The sequence below is a fragment of the Peromyscus maniculatus genome, chromosome 7 (genome assembly GCF_049852395.1).
Source record: "Peromyscus maniculatus bairdii isolate BWxNUB_F1_BW_parent chromosome 7, HU_Pman_BW_mat_3.1, whole genome shotgun sequence".
Lineage (NCBI taxonomy): Eukaryota > Metazoa > Chordata > Mammalia > Rodentia > Cricetidae > Peromyscus > Peromyscus maniculatus.
Genome location: NC_134858.1, coordinates 97,291,774 through 97,309,601, shown reverse-complemented (window position 1 = coordinate 97,309,601; position 17,828 = coordinate 97,291,774). Strand labels below are relative to the sequence as shown.

Sequence of the window (17,828 nt, the reverse complement as noted above, 5' to 3'; positions counted from 1 at the left end):
AAGTGATACTGAGAATGCTGTGTCCAATTTGGTCCCTATTCTTTAATATAATAAAATGTAGAAAGGAGGTGGGAGACATAAAAACACAACATGAATAATCTTACAGGCACACAAAAAAATAAATACAATCACAGGGTGTTCCTCCAGTATTAGAGGAATGTGTTCTGAGTGAGAAAGGGAGCCATGGCTGGTAATAGATCGTGTCCTCATTTTCTGAAACTCTGATTTCCTAACCAAACGTAAGCCTTTGGCCCTTGATGAGGTGATTTCTGAACCATGGTTTCTGATTCAAATCACCAGTTATTTATAAATGCCTACTGAGCAGGCAACATGTTGGGAAGTATATAGGATCGGGGACATTGAAAATGGGGAACAATGGGTAGACGGTGATGAGAGAAGAGGGCCATGCCAGGGAATAGCAGCTTGCCTTCCACAGAACATCCCTAATTCAACAGGGGAGCACTGTGATGGGAAGGCTTGAATAATTACAGAACACACACACACACACACACACATACACACACACACACTCACCCTCTCCGCCTCCCCAAATGAAACTTAGCCAGGCAAAATGGCATATGCCTGTAATCTCAGTGCCCTGTGAAACTGAGCCAGGAGGAAAGAAAGTTCAAGGCCTGTCTGGGCTGCACAAAAAGTTTGATGTCCATACTTTTTTTGTGGCTGAGCATAATGACTCAGACTGTAACCTAAGCATTCACAAAACAAAGGCAAGAAGATTGCTGTGAGTGTGAGACCAGCCTGGTTTACATAACAAGTTCCAGGCCAGCCAGGTGACAGAGACTTTGTCTCAAAACAAAACAAAATAAAGTAAAATAAAATATAAACAAAACAAACAAACAAAAACAGTGTTCTGCACAGAGGCAGGAAACATTCAGTAAATGCTACCTATTGTATGCAACTACCATAGGACACCCCCCCACCCCCCACCCCCCACCCCCCGCCGCCGCCGCCGCCGCCGCCGCCGCCGCCGCCGCCACCGCTGCCGCCCCATATAGCCAGAATTCAGCAGATATAAGTCAGGAGAAAAATGTATTCATTTATCTTCTATCACTTTTTTTGCCCAATAATGAGAACTCTTTGCAAAATAAGGTTAATTTTCTAGAGAGTTCTAATTAAATTCCAGATAGTGGTGTGTACTATGTGCTAAATTAAAGTTGTTAAAAATCTATCATACACAAAAGAAACTAAGGCACAGGGAGGTAAAATAACTCACCCAAGATCACACAGCAAGCATGTGACAGAGCAGTGCATGTTTCCCTGAGCACTGTGGGATTCCCTGAGTGCTGGCGTCTGTTGTCCAAGCTTACGCTGTGTCAGCTCCGACAACCACACGGTAAGACCAGCGCAGACTAAGTAATGACTTCCGAGGGTGGGTGGGAAGAGGCCTCCGTGGGCAACGTGCTTGTACAAACCTAAGACCCTGAGTTCACCCTGACATAGTGGCACATGCTTTTAAACACAACACTTGGGAGGCAGAGGCGAGCCTGGTCTATCTACATAGTGAGTTCCAGGATAGCCAGATCTACATATTGAGAAAAAAGGGGAAAAAAAAAAAAGGAACCTGAGCTCAAATCCCAGCACCCACGTAAGAGCCAGGTGCAGCAGTACACATCTGTAAAACCAGGGATTGGAGCTGGAGAAAAGCCAATCCTAAGGGCTCACTGGCCAGTCACTCAGTCAAAATTTGGGCTCCCTGTTTAGTAAGAGACCATGTCTCAAAAACTAAGGTTTGGAATTTGAATGTGGGGGCGCATGCCTTTAATCCCAGTACTTAGGAGACAGAGGCAGACGGATCTCTATGAGACTGAGGCCAGCCTGGTGTACATACCGAGTTCCAGGACAGCCAGGGCTATGGAGAAAGACCCTGTCTCAAACAACCAAAAAGTAAATGAATGAATAAAAAATCTAAGGTGGAAGGTCTGAAAAGATGGCTCAGCTGGGAAGAGCACTTGCTGCTATTACAGAGGACCCGAGTTCAGTTCCCATCACCCACATGAAGCAGCTCACAACAGCCTATTACTCCAGTTCCAAGTGATCTGATGTCCTCTTCTGACTTCCACAGGTACCCACACACATACACACACACACACACACACACACACACACACACACACACACACACACACACAAATAAAAATAAATCTGAAAAAGAAGTAAGATACGGAAAGATGGCAGAAGACAACTTATGTCCATCTCTGATCTCTACATGCATGTGCATGGGACAAGCCAATCTACACACACACACACACACACACACACACACACACACTCACACATACACACACACATACATACACACACACACACACACACACACACACACAATTAATTTTTAAGAACAAATAGGTTTTCAACAAAATAATTTTGGAAAGCTTTTTGTGTTGGGAACCTACCTCTTCTAGCGTAGAGTTCTGGTTGGCAACAGTTTTAAATTCATCCCAAAATAATTGTTTCAACTTGTCTATTTCCCCATAAAGCTTGCTTCGTTCTTTTTCTTTCCATTCATCAAACTTTTTTCTAGCTTCTATTTCCCTCTGACGAGTCATTTCTACTTCCTACCAAAGAGAGAGAGAAAAAGCAATACAGTCAGTCATTCCTTCCACGTTGTAGCAAACACTTGCTGAGGACCCCAGAAGGCCTCTTACACGTGTATAACCTATGGGGATCCAGAGAACTCTCCACCCTCAGCCCCTGTGGTTTAGACCCAGAGTGGTCCCCTGCAGACATATCTTCTCTAAACTGTAAACTCCCTTGAAGATAAGACTCATTTTCTCTTTCTTTACACTCCTTACAAGGCCGGTTGGTACTCAACGCCTGCTAACACAATAAACAATGAGTGAATACGTGGAGGAATGAAGGCTAGTGTTTTCACTCCGTAAATATTTACACCACACTCCCCCTCCCACCACCCCCAGCCTAGATTCCAGAGCTAGATTCAAAACCAATTAGCCAAAAACGCTGAGCCAACTAACACAAAACATTATATTCAAGTTCAGATGCCTTCAGCATCACTATGCAGAAGACCATGACTCTCCGCTCCACTTTCGGCCACACAGGTCCTTTCTGGACAAACGATAACTATGCCCCACATAAGAGAAGGTGGCCCTCTATCTGACTTCTGGCTCAGGGACACCAATGGGAATTTGGACCCTGCAGGAGTCTTATGCATGGCTGAGCACAACGCCCTGAGTCTCCCCAACCTTTGCCCTGCACGCCTACCTGGGCCTGCCGCTGCCGCTCAGCTTCTCTCTGGGCTTCCAGCTCCCCTTGGGTCCACTGGAGCTTGGCCCGCAGCTCCTCCAGCACCTCCCCCAGTGGCTGCTCCTGCTTCTGCTTTCCTGGGGTCAACACAAGGAGAGGTGAAAAGGCAACGATGGGGCATTCCTCCCTCTGCAATCCACCTCGGTCTGAGAGCAACTTTGTCGGGGAGCAGTTCATTGACCTGGGACGAAGAGCATATCCCCCACCTCCCTGTCCCCCTGGTCCCCCAAACTGCAAAACAGAAACAGAAGAGCCCTCGAGTGGGGAGTGGGGTACGAAGTGAGAATGAAATGTGACAACACAAAGTGCTTACTTAGCACAGTGTCTGGCATGACAGGTCCCTAAATGTGAGCCCCTAGCAACTGTACTTCAGAGTATTTTGACAGTAATGACAGACGGACATGCAACTATCAGAGCAGTGGTTCTCAACCCTCCTAACGCTGAGACCCTTTAACACAGTTCTTCATGCTGTGCTGACCCCAGCCATAAAATTATTTCCTTACTACTTCATAACTGTAACCTTGCTACTCTGTGAAACATAATGTATATATCTGTGTTTTCTGATGGTCTTAGGCAATCCCTGTGAAAGGGTTGTTCAAACCCCAAAGGGGTTGCTATCTACAGGTTGAGAACCACTGTATTCGAATAACAGATAGAGAATGAAATATAAAACTACATTTAGTGACTTCTAAATGAAAATTACCAAGTACTCTTATTAAAAATCAGCCTTGGGGCTGGAGAGATGGCTCAGGGGTTAAGAGCATTGGCTTCTCTTCCAGAGGACCCAGGTTCAACTCCCAGCACCCACATGGTGGCTCACAACTGTCTGTAGCTCCAGTTCCAGAGGATCTGATGCCCTCTTCTGGTCTCTGTGGGAACCAGGCACACATGTGATGCACATATATGCAGACAAAATACTCATACACATAAAATCAATCTTTTTTAAAAAAATGTTTTCAAATAAATAAATAAAAGTAAAAATCGTTTACTTTGAAATAAGTACTGCACTGTAGGCAAGCCCCCTAGAGAGCTACATCTTCACCACCACCCCCATTTTAACATTCTGTTTTAAGACAGGCTCTCGGGCTGGAGAGATGGCTCAGAGGTTAAGAGCACTGGCTATTCTTCCAGAGGTCCTGAGTTCAATTCCCAGCAACCACATGGTGGTTCACAACCACCTGTAATAAGATCTGGTGCCCTCTTCTGGCCTGCAAGGACACATGCAATTAGAACACTGCATACATAATTAATAAATAAATAAATAAATAAATAAATAAATAAATAAATAAATAAATAAATAAATAAATGACAGGCTCTCACTAAGTTGCCTTGGCAGGACCTTTCAATTCTCCTGCTTCAGCTTCGTAAGTGGCTGGAATTAAAAGGCTATGCTGCCAGACAGGCAGAACAAGTAATTCTGGAATGCAGCATTATTTCAGTTTAGTAAAGTAATCAAAGGTAAGTGTAGACTAGAAGAGCTGGCAGCCAAATTGCCTTAAGAACACATTTCCCAGGGCTGGAGAGATGGCTCAGTGATGAAGAGCACTTACTGCTCTTCCAGAGAACCTGAGTTCTGTGCCCAACATCTTTGTTGAGTGGCTCACAACTAACTGCCTGTAACTCCAGCCCTAAGTGACCTAACGCCCTCTTCTGGCCCCTGTAGGTAAATACACACACACACACACACACACACACACACACACACACACACACACACACTTGTGTCATACACACAGAGAAACATACACATAAATAAAAATAAATCTTAAAATAGAAAAAGAACAGTCCCTTCTCCTTCTAAAAGATACAAGGATTTACATATGAGAATGTTAATCCTCTGCTACACAGTAAGGAGATTTTTTAGTTACTCAGATATTCTGCAGGACAATGCAAAAGAAACTGATGGTCACATCATGACATTCTGTTCAGTTATTAAAAAATTGTGTTTTCAAAGATGGTTTAGGGCTCGCAGAGTCCTGCCTAGTGTGCACAGCGCCTTCTTTTTGATCCCCATTACTTTGCATAAGCCAGGCATGGAAGCATACATCTGAAATCCCAGTGCCCTGGAATCTTAGGCAGGAAAATCAGGAGTTCAAGGCTAGCATTAGCTATACTAAGCAAGTTCAAGACCAACTCTTTAAACAATAACAACAATAACAAAAGCCAGGCAGTGGTAGTGCACACTTTTAATCCCAGTACTTGGAAGGCAGAAGCAGGTGGATCTCTGCGAGTTAGAGGCCAGACCGGTCTACAGAGCAAGTGCCAGGACAGTCAAGGGTACACAAAGAAACCCTGTCTCAAAACAAAACAAAAAAACAAAACAAAACAAAACAAAACAAAAAACAAAAAAAAAAAACTGTAGTATGTTCTAAAGTAATCATCAAAAGTGATTTTTTTGGGTTTGTTTTTTTTTTTCTTGGTTTTTCGAGACAGGGTTTCCCTGTGTAGCTTTGCGCCTTTCCTGAGACTCACTTTGGTTTTTTGTTTTGTTTTGTTTTGGTTTTTGGTTTTTCGAGACAGGGTTTCCCTGTGTAGCTTAGCGCCTTTCCTGGAACTCACTCTGTAGACCAGGCTGACCTCAAACTCACAGAGATCTGCCTGGCTCTGCCTCCCGAGTGCTGGGATTAAAGGCATGCGCCACCACCGCCTGGCAAAAGTGATTTTTTATATGCTTGCAAATATATGGAGAAAAATACATCAAAATAATAACTGCCAGTGATAATGCCCATTGTTTTTATTTTTCTTTTCCTATGTATCACCATGTAGTTAAGTTTCCATATCTAAGACATATTTTTACAAGAAACTAGTATTTAAGACATAGACTATTTTTCCTTAATAATCCCCAGTATAGAACTATGAAGAGATATATAAGTGCAGAGTTAAAGGGTACTGCTTTAAGCATGCTCTGTGTGTGTGTGTGTGTGTGTGTGTGTAAGGACTGAACCTAGAACTTCACTCATGCAAGCAATTCCTATATTACTGAGTTACATTCTCAATTCTAAAAAATCTTTCTCTCTCAAGGAAATTACTATGATGGGAAATAACGATGTTTTCCTCAATGAAATTTTTATATTATTTATGCGTTTATTTTATTGTACTGATATTTCTGTTGAACTCAAAAAGTACATGTAACTTTATGAGTACAGCAAAAGGCCTTTTGGAATTTGAAATGGTAAAATTAAATAAAGTGATTAAGTCATGATAAGCTCCAGTACACAGAACGGCCAAAGAACTGGTCTGACGGCTCATTTGCCCCATTTATGCCCAAAGCCAGCCTCAGAGGGCTTCAGATGAGGCCAGGAGACCAAAGGCCATTCAGAGTCACTGTCTGCTTCAGGCACATGGAAAGGTACAAAAATTCAGAGGCAAAGTGCTGACCACTGTCACATCATAGAAAGGAAAAAGCTACAATGAAACCTGTCTGATCCCTCTTGTTCCCTAGCAGGTTCATGTGTATGTGCCCCACTCACCAAATCCCAGTCCAGCAGCTCCCAGATGCTGCCCCGACTCACCGACTTCTGTCGTGCCTGCATGCCTGCGCTGGATGTGGCCCCGGAGAAAGGTGGCATTCATGAATGTCTTGTCACACAAATGGCACTACACAGAGGGGAAGCAGTTGGAAGAGCGGGGTTAGATCCCCCAGAGAGCACAGGACTTCCCTGCATTGAAAATCTGCCTCCACGGCGCCCGTGGGCTGCTTCAGAAATAGAAATAATTTGAAGGGTTGGGAGTGTGTGAGACCCTGGGTTCCCATAGATAAGGACCACATAGATAAGGAAAGATTGGTGGGAGTGGGTAGGGAAGGAAAATAAGAACCCTGGTTTTCAGTAGAAAACAAGGCCAGTGGAAAGAATCACCACATGCCCCAGCCCCTTACAACCGAATGTGACCATGTCACTAAATTCTAGTCATTATATATAAGCAGAAAGCAATTTCTAGGAGGTGACTTTTTATTTAAGTCCTGGTGGAACATACCTTGACCTGGAGTACTCAGGAGGCAAAGCCAGGCAGATCTCTGTCACTGCAGTACAATCACATTGGACAGACTGCACTGACAGGTTCTGCCCACTGCATACTTAACAGAAATAAACCTCTATTTGTAAGAGGAATATAAGTTGGATGGGGCATTTTATTGCCCCACCCCACACTAGCACCCCACATTGCCCCCAAACTATGAATCTCCTGAAAAACCTAAAAACCAGCATGATCTGTAACTACATTCTAGAGTCTGGCCCATGACCAGGGTTAATGTCTCAACCTACATTTCTGGTGCAGTGGATTCAAATGCTTACGCGCTACGCTGGCCATCTGTCTGAACTATGAAATAATCTGTCTAAACCTGCCTCCACTATGCCTTGCCACACACCCAGTCAACCTCCACATGCTTCTATGCACACATGCCTTTACAGGGCACACTCTGCATACATACAAACTCTTCATCCTTGTACATGCACAAACACACATACCTTCCATACATACTCACAGCCTTAGGTACGTATACTACATCTCATTCATTCATTCACATAGACACCCTTACCTATAGTCTCTATATGTACAGACATTTACATCCTTCACCCCCTCAAACACACAGACACACATCATAAATACATATTTATATTAGACTTCGCAGCTGAGATCATTGTGGTAAGTCAGTACAAGCACACATTACACAATACATATTCTACAGATATCATACAGGTACTTCAATCATTTGCATATATGCATTTAACACACCCCCACACAGATACAAACCTCATACAGTCACACCTTCACACACTACACCTGCATCCTCTCCATGCACAGGAGTACTCCGTATACATAACCCTGTACACTCATCTCTCGTACATCCATTCTACACTTACATAGCACAGCACCCAACAGCAATCCTCAGACTCTCAGAATGTCACCTCTAAAACCTGCCCCTCACTGGTGAGAGTGGCCTCCAGTAGTCCCGTGGCCCCAAGGCGGTACCATTCATCTGGCCTGGTGCCTAAGGTGCACAGCCCAGGTTCCCCTCAGCAAAGAATCCTCACCGTGTGGTAGCTGTGGGCACCGGTCTGCAGGAGCAGCTGCTGCAGGGTGCTGATCATCTTTCGCCGACGCCGGCTCTCCTCCCGAACACCCTTGAGCTCATCAGCCTGGCGCCCCAGCTCCTGCTGGCCACGCTGCTGCTGGCCCAGGCTGGCCTGCAGCCGTGCCTCCAGCTGCGCCACGCTGGCACTCAGGCAGTCCTGGCAGTGCAGGAGGTACTCGATGATGAGCTGTGCCAGGCGCAGCACCTTGAGCAGCGCTGGGTCCACAGGCTGCCTACAGTGGTTGCACACCTCTCGATCCAAGTTGCAGAAGGTGACGCCAGCAATGTTCTCCTGCAGGGTGGCCACGTCCAGCTCCCGGGCCACACGGTCCACGTCCACAGCGCTGATGCGCCTCCAGTCTATGCTCTCACGGCGAGGCTGGAACTTGAAGGTGGGGAGTGTGTAGGCCCCAGACAGCGGGCCACTAAGGCCCTCAACAGTGGCTGCTGAATACTGCATGGGCAGGAGAGGCTCTGGACTGACCACAGGGGTAGAGTGCCACCAAGGCCCCTGGCCAAGGAGCTGAAAGAAGACCTGGAAAATGGAAGGGTCCAAGTCAGACAAGTTCGAATGGCTGTAGCTTTCATACACCTGTTCAGCAAAACCTTAAAGTGGAGCACAGTGAGTTGTCTATATAAAAGCTACTCAGTATGATGCACTGTGTTCACATGGCTACAGTATGGGAAAGAAAGGTGGGATTTCCATTGCACAGATATGTATGTGAATCCTCTGCCTTGGGCAAGTCTCTTCCTCGTAAACCTCCTGTGTCTGTGGGGAGCAGGAAACCCACTTGGAAGGACTGTGGTGACGAAGGAGGCCAGTGACACACCCAGCCTGCTGCCTGGCACCTGGTGGGGTCCTCAGGAACCCCCTACAGAACCACTGCAGTAGTGCCTGGCAAAGAATTCGGTCAAGTGTACAAGGGCAACACAACAGTTACTTGGGATAAAGTCCAACAACTCTCCCGGAATGGCAGAGACACCTAATGACCACAACAGTGCCTTGTGTTACACCACATTCTAGTAGCACATGTCTGGACTACATTTCCCAGTTTTTCCTGCAGTAAAGTGTGATCGTGTGACCGAGTTCTTTCTGGTGGACTGTAAGTGAAATAAGGTCCAGCCCAGCCAGGGGGAAGCCGCTATGTCTCTGCACAATGTATGCCCAGTCTATGGTGGCCTGATTGCTTATTTGTTGCCTTTTTTTTCCTGCACTGAGGATTACACACAGGGCCTTAGGCGTGCCAGGCAAATGCTCTAATGGGGAGCTTCACTCCACGCCCATTAACAGGTTAGAGAAAAGAGCTTTGTTTTCGTTTTTCCAAAAGACTAGGATTCTATTTCCTGTACTCTCGGTAGGTATATTTGCCAGCTTTTTATCAAATTGCCACAAGCTAGAATCACCTGCAGTTAGGACATGCCTCCATAAGATCAGGCGGCGTGCAGGCGTGTGGGGCATTTTCTTAATTGATGATTGCTGTGGGAGGGGCCAACCCACTGTGGGCGGTGCTACTTCTGGGCATGTGGTCCTGGAGTGAATAAGAAAACAAACTGAGCAAGCTATAGGAGCAAGCCAGTAAGCAGCGTTCCTCCATGGCTTCTGCTCCAGTTCCTGCCTCGAGGTTCCTGCCTTGAGGAACTGACTTCATTTAGTGACTTCCTTTTAATGATGGCATGTGACCTGAGAGTTGTAAGCCAAAATAAACCCTTTTCTCCGCAAGTTGTTTTTTATTATAGTGTTTTGTTTTATTTTATTTTATTTTTTTATTTATTTATTTTTATTTTTATTTTTTTTTTGGTTTTTCGAGACAGGGTTTCTCTGTGTAGCTTTGTGCCTTGCCTGGAACTTTCTTTGGAGACCAGGCTGGCCTCGAACTCACAGAGATCCGCCTGCCTCTGCCTCCCGAGTGCTGGGATTAAAGGCGTGCGCCACCACCGCCCGGCTATTATAGTGTTTTATTACAGCAATAGAAACCCAAACTAAGATGGTAGGCATATAATTTCTCTTTGAACAGTAATTTGACAATATCAATGGGAATTTAAAATTAATACATTACTAGTAAGAATTATAAGCCGCCGGGCGGTGGTGGCGCACGCCTTTAATCCCAGCACTCGGGAGGCAGAGCCAGGTGGATCTCTGTGAGTTCGAGGCCAGCCTAGGCTACCAAGTGAGCTCCAGGAAAAGGCGCAAAGCTACACAGAGAAACCCTGTCTTGAAAAACAAAAAAACAAAAACAAAAACAAAAAAAAAAAAAAAAAAAGAATTATAAGCCAAGAGGTGGTGGTACATGCCTTTAATTCCAGCACTTGGGAGATAGAGGTAGGCAGATCTCTGTGAGTTCAAGGCCAGCCTGGTCTACAGATTGAGTTCCAGAACAGCCAGGGTTGTTACACAGATTTTGAGAAATCTGTCTCAAAAAAACAAGAAGAAGGAGGAGAAATATCATCATCATCACCATCATTATTATTATAACTATGGCTGGAATGCAGTTCAGTAGTAAAGTGACTGCTTAGCATTCATAAAACCCTGGATTTGATCTCCAGTACTTAGAGAAAAATTAAATTTTTGGAAAAAAAAATCATTTCTTAAAGACAGGCCTGATGCATGAGGACCTACAATCCCAGATACTTGGGAGGTTGAGTCAGGATGATCAAGAGTTCAAGACCTGCCTATACTATAGAGTAAGTTCAAGGCCAGCCTGAGTAATTGTCAAAAAATACTCTAGAGGGGCAGAAGCCTGGGGCTGCAGCTCAGTGGTAAAGTACCTACCTTGCATACACAAAGCATACACACACACACACACACACACACACACACACACACACAGAGAAATTCTTAATAAAAAGGTGAATTAAAATTTACTCTATAGACAAACTCATCTGCACAAAGGTACCTGTGAAAAATTGCCATTGCAATATTATTTATAAAAGTAATGTACAAGAAAATACATAAGAAAGCAAAGTACAGCAGGTAGTGATGGTGCACACCTTTAATCCCAGCTCAGAAGTCAGAGGCAGGCAGATCTCTGAGTTCAAGACCTGCCTGGTCTATAGAACAAGTGCCAGGACAGCCAAGGCTACACAGAGAAACCCTGTCTGGAAAAACCAAAAAAAAGAAAAAAGAATGCAAAGTACAATGTGGGATACAAATGGTATTTCTATACAACAAAATACTCTGTTGTTACAAGGGCAAGACAGTATTATTATTATTCCCAATAGGGAATAATGGCTTCATATGTGCACATCTACACACATACATGTATATGCCTTTATTTCTGGTTTACTATTAATACAATCACATTTAATAATAACTCAAAAAAATGCATAGCTATAGATCTCATTGGGATGGCTGTCTAAAAGACAAAAATGAGACCATGGGATAAATAAATGGATAGATGGATGACAAACAGCAGGTGGTTAGATAGATAGAGGAGCCTTATACAATGTCTACCGGAGTGATTTATACCTGTTCTGATTATGTAAAATGTGCACGCTTGTTAGTCACAAGATTCATTTACATGCCTGATTTCATAATCACAGACTTTCTAAAACAGCCTTTAAAAGCTATTGGCACCGACTACTTATAGGAAATGAAAGTGGCTGTTAGATTTTTGTTTTGTTTTGTTTTGTTTTTTTAGTTTTCACTTCTCTATGCTATTCAAAGTTCTTCCCACCATTACCTATTACTTTTATTTTTTTTTTAACTAAAAAAAAAAAAATAATAATACAGTTTCCACCCTTGCAGACTGACAGTCTAAGATGAGAAAAGGTACACAGTTCCCCATTTATCAAGTTCTTCCCAGCCTGTGTGATCCAGTCATTGAAATGCAATCCAAAGGCAGAGAAGAAAAGTTTATCTTCCTTGTCAATTTGACTGGGTTTGGAGTCACCTAGGAGACACACCTCTCAGCTTGTCTAACAGGCGTTTCCAGAGAGTATTAAGCCAGGAGGGAAGCCCCACCCTAGATATGGGTCCGTCCCCTGGCCTGGAGTCCCGAACTCAGTAAGGCAGGTTCTTTCTGTTGTTAGGACCAGCCATGTTTCTAGAGAACTAAAGATGCATAACCACTATTTCTATGGTTTAGGGAGGAAGTTGATCAGCCATTGGAAAGTTCTCAGCTCCCCTAGGGCTTGGGAACCTGAAATTTATTTCACCCTACAGGTAAAATGAAGTCTGAAGTCAAAATGGCAGCACACAGGCCAAGATGATTTTGCCTGCTCCCTTCAGATACAGTACCATTATGCCAATTCCACAAACCGGAAGTCTGGACAAAATGTCTGGTCTGTCTCAACAAGGGAAACAGGCTGAATTGCAGCGACACATTCATGACCCTCCAACGTTTGTGGACCTGAACTAGTCAACTGTGGTAAGGCTCTCTTCTTGAAGTTTTACTTTAACTAGAGGCTCACCCCTTTTCCCTTAAGCCTCTAATTCATTTGTTCACAAAGTGTCCTCTTGTTTACTGTATACCTCTTTGGGCTTAGCCCAGCTGCTAGCATTGTGAATAGTGTGTGCTGTATTAACCACACCACCTTGGGGTTCAGTGTGTGGCTCCTTGCTGCCACTGTGCTGGCTGCAGACCTCTTTGGTTGATCCTCAGACTGGCCATAGGATGTCCTGAGCTTAGCTCTTCAGTTTCAACTCCTCTCCTTCATTTCTCAGATACTCTTCCAAAAACAACACCATCCAGCATAAGCATCCCGCCATGATCGGTATATTTTCTACCCTATTCGATACGCCAGGTTGCAAGCAAAACAGGAGTTGTGTGACATGGTACTCACCATGCTTAGCTCCAAGCTGCAGCCTCACTACCAGAGCCTCCGAGACGACTGCTCACAACAAGCCCTGCCTCTGAGCAACAGCAGGTTACCAGGCGTCCTGTGCACAAGGGTAATAGGACACCTGCTTCCTGTCCTCCCAGGCCTGAGAAGCTCACTCTTTAACTATTTAAGTTTTGGCCTCCCGTCTTAGCCAACAGTCATCTCTCTAGTGACAAGGCCACAGCTCTCCATCACCAGCGCTCTCTCTCTCTCTCTCTCTCTCTCTCTCTCTCCTCCTGCCAGCCTACCCATTCAGCAATGATATTCTTTTGCCTTTAAGGCAGAGGTGTGGGTGCCCCCTACATTCATCCACTGTTCACCCCCGGCCTATGTCTCATTGCATGTTCCTGAGGATGAGTCCATATACCCACTGTTTCAGCTACTCTGCTCTTGACTGAGCCTTGGGCTACCCCCAAATTTCTTTGCTCAGGTCCTTTCTGCCTCTTGTGACTTTTGGATCCAACTCTTCCAAACTGCTCAGATTTCAAACCCAAGTTCCAACAGTGTCAGAAAAGTAGCATTAAATACATGAAATGCCAGGTAAGACAGAAACCTCAGCACATGCTTCATGACAAACTGATTCTCTGCCTCAGTGTCTGAAACTCAATAAAGCTGTGGTTCTCAGAGTCCTCCGCTCCCTGGGTCAGCTCCTAGTTTATCACCTGAGAACATGTTAGAACCCAGGACCAGGGCTGGGAGCCAGCCTACTTGAAAGGTATCTGCCCCCAGAAGCATAAAGACCTACATTTGCATTCCCCAGAACCCACATAAAAGCCAAGCATGATGGCACGTACAAGTAACCCTAGCACCAGGTAGGCGACAAACACAGGCAGATCCCTGGAATTCAGTGGCCAGCCAATTTAGCCAATCAGTGAGCTCTGGGTTCAGCAAGAGACCCTCAATAACCCAGGTGGAGAGCCCACAAGACGGTTGGTTCATCAGGTAAAGGACATGCCTCATAATTCTAACGACCCGAGTTACATCCCTGGGACCCACATAGATGTGGGAGGAGAGAACTGACTCCACCAAGTTTTCCTCTGATCTCCATGTGCATGTCCTGCCCCCTCCTCTACATCACACACACACACACACACACACACACACACACACACACACACACACACCAACAAATAAGGCAGAGAGCAGTAGAGAAAGACAACCTCTACAGTGGAATGCTGAGGATTATGGCAATGGGGAGAATGTTTCTCAAAACAATTTCTAGGGACTAGAGCGATGGCTCAGCAGTTAAGAGGACGGCTGCTCTTACAGAGGACCCGGGTTCTATTTTCAGCACCCACACGACAACTCACAACTGTCTATAACTCCAGTTCCAGGGAATCTGAAGCCCTCTTCTGGCCTCTGTAGGCACCAGGCAAGAATGTGGTATACCCAAAAAGAACTTACGTAAGTCAAATGTGGTAATATCTACACTTGAGAGAGGTAAGATAGGAGTTCAAGATCATCCTCAGTTGCATAGTGAATGTGAGATGACTATTTTTGAGATGGTCTCAAAAATAAATAAAAAATAGCCGGGCGGTGGTGGCGCACGCCTTTAATAACAGCACACGGGAGGCAGAGGCAGGTGGATCTCTGTGAGTTCGAGGCCAGCCTGGCCTACAAAGCGAGATCCAGGAAAGGCGCAAAACTACACAGAGAAACCCTGTCTTGAAAAATCAAAATAATAGTAATAATAATAATAATAAAATATATTATTATGTCTTAAAAAAGAATGTGGTAGACATACATACATGCAGGCAAACACTCATACACATAAAATAAAAATGTATTTAAAAAAATTCCTCAAGAGCTGCCATCACATTTTGAGTCATGGAGAATAAAGATGTTTGTCCAAGGTCCAGAAGCCGGATTCAAATCCAAGCAGCTCAACTCCAGCCTGGGCTCTCAGCCACTGTTTCTGCAGCCTCTCAGGATAGATTACCCTCTGTCACTTCCTTCTGTTCCTGCTCAAGATGGACACATGCTTCAAGACTCTGCTCATCTTGACTGTCACCAGAAATCCCTTCTAGGCCAGAGTCCAAATTTCCTGGCTCTTCTCTGGGAATCCAGAGCACTAAGTATTCAGTCTGGTCCATGCCAGCAAATGACTCCCAAGCCCTTGCAAAGAGCCAGGCACTACAATTCGGAATACATGGGATCCCAGACAATGGTTCCCTCCATGATGAAGGAAGGGGAAGAGGAGAGGGGGAGGAAGAAATGAAAGGGGGAAAGTGAACATCTCTCAATTCCATGTACAGTTCTAAGGTTTTACATATATTTTCCCCATTTATTCTCACAGCAACCCATTACACAGATGGAGAAACTGGGGGAGTGAATAAGGAAAGGAATGATTTTCCCACAATCACCTAATTACAGTGTCTGGCTCCAGAGTTTATTCTCCGAAAAGCCAGAGAAATATGCAGAACTTACCCTAGAGAGTGGTTAAGTGTCAGGGTAGGATCCAAGAAGGGGTCCACACCAAGACACGGCTGTGTTCTTCCCTGCTTGCTCCCCCATGTCTGAGAGTTTCAGGGGGTGCACACTGCCTTATTCTTGTCTACTGCACCTCAGTCTCTGACCCACTTCCTGGTGGCTATTAAACTGAACAAAACTACCAAAGCCTTATATTATTTGCCTCAAAATTCCCTGTTCATGGGGTTCTGGGGAAATGAGGCTAGGGACACCAAGAGTTAGAATCAACGGGACAAATGAGTTATCCGTCTTTCCTTCGGACTCACTATGGGGAAATGCAGTCACAGTGTAGTATTGTTAGACAGCTGACCACCTGCAGTCACAGATGGATCCCACTGGCTACTAAAGGCTCGGCTCTCGTGGGTGGGCTCAGGCACATCAGTGAGCCCTCCTAGTGTCCAGCATGGCCGTCAAGATCCAGCTTCACAGCATGCTCTCCTAGTATCTCTCAAATCTTTCTTTTTACATTCTAAGCAAACTTCATAAACACTGTGAGGGGAGACCCCACTCTGCTTACATACAATTCTGAAGTAGAGTTCTCGGTTCATGAGGTTTTACTGCACCCCTAAAAGTATCACTCTTATCTCGTTCTATGACTCTAGAAGTCTGGTTCTTAGCAGTCTGAGGGTTCTGGCTTCAAAAGGTAGACTAGAAATAATGAGAATCCATACAGATGGTGGTCTGATGGTTATAGCCATTATTTATCAAGCACCTTCATGCCAGGTGCTATTTCTGTCTGACCCCACAAATCCGAATTACACCAAACAACCTCCCAATAATGATGGCAGTGGTGTCATACAAATGATACAACAGATTATTTTTCACTGTGGAAACACAGTACCTGAGATTTCTTGAGCAGAATGGAAGGGCTGCCAGGGTTCACAGCAAATCATGACAGGGTCAGTGCTGGAGACCTTAAATCCTCAACGTACCTCAGCTCCAAAGCCTGCTTCCTGGTAAGGATAAGCAGAAGACAAAGCCACTTGAGCATGTAGCTGGTTACCAAGAAACAGCACACCCCAGGGACAGCGACTCGGGCCTTCTCCAGACTGAGCTACAGCAGACTGTTTTCCCACATCTGGGAACAGAAACGCGAGGGAGAGATGATTCACCGTCATTAGGAAATCTGAGGCTGTGTTACCTGTATCTACACGTTTTTTGACGGGGTTCGGGGAAACTCCCCAATCCTACTTTACCCCCATGATCCAAACGGAGGTTTATGCTAGTATTTCAAGCTTGCTCCACTGTGAGAGCGTTCATTTCCCCGTAGCAATTCCACACTCAATGTTTAAAAAAACAAACAAACCCTGCAGCGGTGTTTACTGCCTCCCAAGCCAGCGGCTCTGTAAGAAAACAAATCCTGGAAGCTGGACGGCTCTTCTACCAAAGAGAGTATTCACAAAATTGCCCAAACATCTAATGCTCTTTTTCATTGACACTGCATCTACACATCTTACTGTCTCTTTTCCTTCCTCAAAAATGAAACCAAGAAGAAAGTTCAGGAAGTGCCAGGCTTCTAAGGGGCTGTGGGCAATCATTTACCAACTTGCCCTAGCTTCCAAGCTAACTTCACAGTGCCTGCCCTGGGGAACTCCAGGCTTGTCATTAGTGCTAATTGTCATGGCTGCCAAGGAAACCTTCCCACAGTTTGCAAACAGGCTCTCCACACACCAGAGGCAAGGGAGCGCTAGAGCCCCTGATGGGAAGGACTGCAGAGCAGTACAGACCTCAGTCTAGAGCTCCGAGTTTCTCGGTTTATTTAAATAAATGTTTTCTTAAACATTAAAAACAGGTCTCAGGGCTGCATCCATGCTCAGAACTTCCAAGCAGCAAAAGAGAGATTCACTCCTGGAGGCACAAAGATCTCCCTTGTGGCTGCCCATCTCTGCCCAGCAACTTTAAAATGAGTTCCTCTTAACAGCTTGTATGGTGTGGTGTGCTGGTGGGGACCCAATGCAGGGCCTTGTACACATGACCCCTGGTAGGTCAACCATGCTCCAGGGCATGCCCTACTCACAAGATGGGCAGGTAGGGAAATGAGGGTGGAGAGGGTGAGGGAGTATGATCAGAATGCGTGTAAGAGATTCTCAAAGAATTAAGAAAAAATAACATTTATAAAAGCTATTGTGAATGTTTATCACACACATTTACCTCAGTGGTAGAGCAAGGCCCTGGGTTCAAT

The 17,828-nt window shown here is 45.1% G+C and overlaps 1 protein-coding gene across 11 annotated transcripts in view; it reads right to left on the bottom strand.

Moving 5' to 3' along the window:
* The window catches only part of Dzip1l (DAZ interacting zinc finger protein 1 like), a 40,969-nt gene that overhangs the window by 21,356 nt on the left and 1,785 nt on the right, over positions 1-17,828 (bottom strand). For 4 of the 11 annotated variants that reach the window (XR_013052902.1, XM_015994048.3, XM_042281492.2 and 1 more), the window contains exons 2-6: positions 16,488-16,599; positions 8,316-8,891; positions 6,795-6,879; positions 3,241-3,359; positions 2,415-2,576 (exon numbers count right to left, since the gene is read on the bottom strand). Coding sequence is in view for 10 of the 11 variants with exons in the window: in XM_015994048.3 (XP_015849534.3) it covers positions 2,415-2,576; positions 3,241-3,359; positions 6,795-6,879; positions 8,316-8,816 (867 nt within the window). In the remaining variant the exon portion in view is untranslated. The other 7 variants (XM_076576904.1, XM_076576905.1, XM_076576906.1 and 4 more) reach the window with 6 other exon arrangements.